General features: G+C 35.9%; 1 protein-coding gene across 1 annotated transcript; it reads right to left on the bottom strand.

The window, feature by feature from the left end:
• Positions 1 to 584: 584 nt before the first annotated feature.
• On the bottom strand, positions 585 to 734 carry SS1G_11178 (predicted protein; the record flags this gene model as incomplete). Its single annotated transcript, XM_001587886.1, has 1 exon — positions 585 to 734. One exon carries the CDS (start codon positions 732 to 734, stop codon positions 585 to 587), a length of 150 nt encoding a protein of 49 aa, XP_001587936.1.
• Positions 735 to 1,451: the final 717 nt, after the last annotated feature.

The following is a 1,451-nucleotide window of genomic DNA, read 5'->3' on the forward strand; positions in this document are numbered from 1 at the left end:
TTTCTCCACAAAATGAATGATGATCCATCCCGTGATTTTCATCCTTTTCTTCCTACCGTATCATCCAACACACTTTTACCATTGTATTTTTGAGGATATAAATTATGAGATGAGAGAAAGATAGTATATAAAGAATGAAAAAATGATATCATCATGATATACTCTCAAAGGATCGAGGAGATGAAAGAAACTCAGTAATGAAATATCATCATGGATGATGTAATCAAATATCCGACCGACCAAATTTTCAACCTAGTTCTTTAGGAGAGATAGATGATCTGATCTCCTACGGCCGAAGAGAAGAGAGTCTGATAAACATTGTTTTCGTGATCTAGATACAAATATCATCTATCGAAGTCTTTACAGTATACAAAAATTATAGATCTCTCTCCATATACAGACATACTATACGATTTTAATCCTCAGCACTCACAATAAACAAGAAAAGTCCGAATTCCAGCTAATTAGTATCTATCAACAGCTGCTGAAATTCCACCCCACCACACCTCCGTCCGTACACCAAATAAATCCTTCCACATGGCATCAGCCAGCATCAGCATCAGCACTTTAAATCAGCACTTTAATCAATCAGTCACTCCCTTCTCCTTCTCCTTCTCCTTCGCCGTCCGCTTCCTTCCCTTCCTCCGCCTCGCACGGAATTGGAAACAACACATACCTACTCCGTGCATTATACCTGGTGTACCATAGATTATCATCTGAAATCTGAAACCCATGCTTCTTTCTATATTTTTGTAGGATTTTATGATTCTTATCTCCGTTCATAAAACTTTTCGTATTATTCTCCTTTTATTTTTCTTATTATTGGTAGGTACTAGTAGGTATCTCTTTTATTATTTCATTATTCATGTGTTTACTCTGTATAAATTTATTATCTCTATCTTCATCTATATCTTTATTCTATATCTATCTCCTCTTCAATCTTTCTTTCCCTCCCCTTCCCCCTTCCCTTCTCTCCATACACAGAATATAAAGAACTACCTATTTAAGATTATACCAGCTACCATTCGCCCGCTTTCCTCCGTAACACATCAATTATACCTATTAGTTATTTACATACCTATTTATACCTACCTAGTATATACATTTACATACCTATATATACTCCAACAATCAAAAATACATCAACTCAGCCTCAGCCTCAGTACCCAAGCCATCCACCCATCCGTCATGCATACATACATGCATCCATCTATCCATCTATCCATCCATCATGCATACATCCCTCCATCTATCTACCCATCCTATTAAAAGATACGAATCTATCACGGTATACACAGAGTATCCTCGTATCACGTATCACGCATCACCCATCTACGCCCAGAAATCTCAAATCTAAAATTCTCAAGGGCTTATTTATAATTGTATAAATCCATAAACTTATTATATAGTATACGATACACAATTTCATATATATACACAAAATACAACTC

The sequence above is a fragment of the Sclerotinia sclerotiorum genome, genomic scaffold (assembly GCF_000146945.2).
Source record: "Sclerotinia sclerotiorum 1980 UF-70 scaffold_17 genomic scaffold, whole genome shotgun sequence".
In the NCBI taxonomy this organism is placed as follows: domain Eukaryota; kingdom Fungi; phylum Ascomycota; class Leotiomycetes; order Helotiales; family Sclerotiniaceae; genus Sclerotinia; species Sclerotinia sclerotiorum.